The sequence below is a fragment of the Leuresthes tenuis genome, unplaced genomic scaffold (assembly GCF_036924035.1).
Source record: "Leuresthes tenuis unplaced genomic scaffold, fLeuTen1.0.hap1 SCAF_15, whole genome shotgun sequence".
In the NCBI taxonomy this organism is placed as follows: Eukaryota; Metazoa; Chordata; class Actinopteri; order Atheriniformes; family Atherinopsidae; genus Leuresthes; species Leuresthes tenuis.
This window is the reverse complement of record NW_027325369.1, coordinates 6,371,150-6,375,663: the sequence shown is the minus strand read 5'-3', so window position 1 is coordinate 6,375,663 and position 4,514 is coordinate 6,371,150. Positions and strand designations below refer to the sequence as shown.

Sequence of the window (4,514 nt, the reverse complement as noted above, 5' to 3'; positions counted from 1 at the left end):
CATCAACACAAGATCCGAGGAAAAAAATAACCTTACAAAGTATTACATTTGTTACTTTGTTTATTTATCTTTGTGTTTGTTTTCCGATGTATTTATTTAGTGGCAAAGTGCCATCCCTGTATGGTATTGAGCATCCAACAGGAGCGGAACTATGGTCTGAAAAGAAGGTTCCACGCGGTCTCAAAATACTGTAACACATCGCTCGCCCTCCACTCTACGCGTGTGTAAGTTGTAGTAGAGTGATTTGTATCTTTTGTTTATGGTTCTCTGTTCAAAAAATATCTTCACACAATTATGTGGTGTATTTTCAAGTATGTCGACTCACGTGTCCGCAAAATCGTAATTAGTCACATTTACGCTTGTTTTTCTTACATTTGTGGACAATTCTAGCAGATAGGCATGTTGAACTGAACAACTAAACAAGAAAATTATCAACTCAAGACAGTGACACGACGATGATGAGCGAGGCCCAGTATTTATCTGATGAAGGGAAATCACCGCCATTCTCAAGTCTGTATTTCGTGATTTTCTATGCAGTCCTCTCACATCTGTCTGTTACAACAGAAACTGAACTGATGCTGCAACGTTTGATGTAATTTTTATTATAAATATCTGCTTTGAGGTTTCAGAGATATTGAATGCAGGACACTGCTGACTATTTCCACTTTAAACTTTTTGAAACTACATGATTTTCATCTTCAAATTCTAGACTCCTGCACTTTTGAAGAGTGCACCAAGTCATTTTTACATTTTCCATAAGGTGAATTTGCTCACAGGCTGAATGTTTTGTGTGGTTGTCTGTTTCTTCCTGTACAGATTGGTTACAACTCACAAGACAGAGCTTCCATGGAGTGTTTAGAAGAGACGCTCAAAGGTCTGTCTATTGCTCGGCGGTCCAATCCGGAAGAGCCCACCTACCTGCTACACGTTGCCCTGCAGCCATCTGGCCTTCTGGCAGTATCCTGCTCCAACTTAACCATTCACCTGCATAACGTGGAAGGTCTGAACCTGGTCGGAGAGTACCGGGGTCACAAAGGGCCACTTTGTGGGCTTACATTCGCTCACAACTCCTCTGATCTCCTCTATTCTGGCTCTGCCGATGGTACGGTCCAGGCATGGGATGTCCGATGCCCTGGGACAGATGCAGTCCAGATGTTTAAAAGTGACCCATCGCATTGTTACTGCAGTTTTGATCTGAACTGCAGTGACATGCTCTTGTGTGCTGGCACCGAGCAGGTTAACGATGAGGACAGTTTTCTGGTCTTCTGGGATTCAAGAAAACCTGGCAGTGGGCTTCTTGGGGTGTATTCTGAGTCGCACAGTGATGACATCACACAGGTGTGCTTCCACCCACGTGACAAAGATCGCCTGGCATCTGGTTCCACAGATGGCCTTGTTAATGTTTTTGACCTGAGCCGAGGAGCAGAGGAGGAAGCGCTGCTTGTCACCTGTAACAGCGACTCCTCAGCAGGCTCAGTGTGCTGGTCTGGAGCAGGTTACACCCAGCTGCTGTGTCTCAGCCATGATGAAGGGCTGCACCTGTGGGATGTGGGCCAGCTGGACACAGAAGAACCTCTTACCATCTTCGGCACTTCCGATGTGCGCAGTCTGACTCCACTGCCTGATGGTGTTGGTGTGGATTATCTGGTGGGGGGGCAGTGGCTGGAAGAAGCCCAGAAGCTGCTGGTAGTAGGTGGGAAGAACAGCGGGGATCTCCAACTGATGGAGTGTGACAGCAAAGGGCTTAATCTGCTCAGGAGCCTCGAGGGTGGCCACACCTCCACAGTGCGTTGCTTCCTGTGGGGTGCAGCAGAAGAGGCCCTGGTTACTGGGGGAGAGGATGCTCAGTTGTTGCTGTGGAAACCAGGAGGAAAGCAGCTCACCACAGGAAAAAGGGAAACGATGAAGAGTGAATCTACTGTGAAACTAAAATCTAGACCTCATAAAAAACATGGATTCCAAAGAGAGAAGAAGGGCACATAGTCGAGACACGATGTCAACCAAAAATGCTGAATGAAATTTTTTCTTTAGATAAGTATGATGTCAGTGTGCAAACTGCATTTGTTGTTGATATTCTCTGTCATTAACATTACAATTTGTTGACAACAAAAAGTTAATTTGTTGTTCATCACTGCTTCGATACAGCTGTTGTATTGCAATTGATGTATTAAAATATTTTCTAACCACTGATCTGGCAGCTGTGGCTAACACATGGCAGAGGGGAAATGAGTGATGGTGCTAAAACAAACCAAGAACAGATCGCTCTGCAGGTGTAAAAATTAGGTAAAAGTGGAAACATTGGCAGGGTGTGAAGAAAAAAACATTTGTTGGGTTAAAACACCAGCTTTTATTGTGAACTATCAACTGTTCCCTCATATTTGTCAATAATTAAATGTGTGTGTGTATATATGGGTTGAAAGGTAAAAGTATGTATATGTTGTCAATCGTAATGTGCTCATAAGTAGTATTAAATAGTGCCGTTTCAGTACAAAATCAACCACATCATCTTCAGTGAATCCTCTAGACTCTGGCCAGATTGAATTCTGCACTCTGAGCCAGTGGGACAGCTTTCTTGTCTTTGGAAATGGATATTTTCCACTCGTGTGATTTAATCTAAAATTTTTCATGTTAATCTCCTTGTAAACTGTCAGTCTTTTGGGGGTTGTGTTATTGGCTCCTTCATTTGCAGCTTTACGGATGATCCATCTATTTTCTATACCCACTTAATCTAACTCAGGGTTGCAGGGGGGCTGCAGCCTATCCCAGCTGTCATTGGGTGAGAGGCAGAGTACACACTGGACCGGTCGCCAGTCCATCACAGAGCCACAGAGAGACAAGACAAACAACCATCCACATTCACACTCACTCCTAGGGTAAATTTTAGAGTCACCAATTAACCTAACATGCATGCTTTTGGGTGGCGGGAGGAAGCTGGAATATACCCGGAGAGAACCCACGGCATATGAAATGCACAGTGTAAGAGCAGATTTCAGACTGAGTCAAAAGTCTTGTGTATTAGTAAAGTTTTTCTGGTTTTATTAGTTTAAGTAAATGCACAACAAAATAGAACACAAAGAAACGTATCTTTACATATTTTCTTTCTACTTTGGTTGTTTGTATCTTACAAAATAGGACCCACAGATTTCTCTTTCATTACTTTTCAAATGATTACTTTTCAAGTGTCTCTTTTAAAGCTGCAGAGTTTCATCCATGTGGAGGGTTGGTATTGCTGGATCTTTTCTTGAAAGCCCCTTGAGCTGTCCGACAACAGGATCATGTTGAGAGGGCAGCTAATGCTCTCAAATGGCGAAGAGTGGAATAACATGACTGGCAATGCAAGTGTGTGTCTGAAGGACTCGTGATCGTGTTGTGATTAAGGCTTGAAGCCAAATCTCACTCACTTTAAAGACTATCATTGATTCATTAAGTCGACTTGGTTTTGATAATTGTGTACAACTTTTAATTATATCTTTCCATATTTTTACGGCAGCATGACTGGATGGTGATGAGAAAGGTCGCTGCATTGCTAAATATAGATGAACAAGACTTTAATAAAGAACGAGAAAAGTTCAGGTGCAGTTATTACTCTTTCAAAAAGTCATCTAAAATTTAGAGTGGTGTATTTGGAAGCCGTTTTCCACATTACTTCGTAGATAGAGATTTTAAAAAAACCTGGAAGAGAATTTAAAATATCAGGCATAATTATAATCCTGTACATTAAATCGCAAAAGATGATTGGACCAAAGAATGAGCTTCAGCTGTGAAACACAAACTATAGAGACATAGAAAAACCTTCTAAGAGATTCAAAGCTACTGAAAAATTAGGCAAAACAATGATAGAGAGATGCAGATAGACTTGAAAGAATGATAAAAAGCAGAAACAACACCAAAATGATGCAAAGCAACCAGATTCACAGTTACAGAGGCAGAAAAATCAAAACGGAAATGTGCAAGATGAGATGCAAGAGTACTTTAAAAAATTCAAAATAATGGGATATACAAATACTTTATATAAAATTACAATGTTTTTGAAAATAAAACAGAAAAAGACACACAAAACAACTTCTGAATAATGTCAAATGGCCACAATAAGATGCAAAACTACTACAAAACAAGCAAAGCACACTTTCAGTAGAAATGCAAAGTGACAAATGAGACAAATTTGCACAAAAAAGGGGGAAGAACATCAAATGTATATGTAAAAGTAAAGCAAACACCTAACGACACGAAGATGCAAAATGAGACACAATAGGACGAACAAACAAAGTCTAAATCTTAAGCAGGACAAAGAGAGACCAAAAAAGAGGCAAAGTCACTAAAACTATACTGCAGAAAGATAAATAAGCAGCTGCAGCTTGTGATCAAATGTGGCTCCAGAAAGATTTAGACTGACCAAACTTCCAATCATCATTTGGACCAACCTCTAGCTCGAACTCGCTACCATCAGTGGATTTGACCTGGTATGCGTTTCATATATGTAATTAAGATATTTGAACATGTCTAATGTAAATATG

The 4,514-nt window shown here is 41.0% G+C and overlaps 1 protein-coding gene across 1 annotated transcript; it reads left to right on the top strand.

Moving 5' to 3' along the window:
- Positions 1-224: 224 nt before the first annotated feature.
- On the top strand, positions 225-2,190 carry wdr89 (WD repeat domain 89). Its single transcript, XM_072365621.1, has 2 exons — positions 225-510; positions 817-2,190. Exons 1-2 carry the CDS (start codon positions 484-486, stop codon positions 1,981-1,983), a joined length of 1,194 nt encoding a protein of 397 aa, XP_072221722.1. The 5' UTR covers positions 225-483; the 3' UTR covers positions 1,984-2,190.
- The last annotated feature ends 2,324 nt before the right edge of the window (positions 2,191-4,514 follow it).

What these genes read in the sequence shown, in the direction of transcription:
- wdr89 (XM_072365621.1), top strand. Translation starts at nt 484, where the DNA reads ATGAAGGGAAATCACCGCCATTCTCAA. An exon ending in GAAATCACCGCCATTCTCAA is followed by an intron (nt 511 to 816) that starts GTCTGTATTTCG and finishes CTTCCTGTACAG; the next exon opens with ATTGGTTACAACTCACAAGA.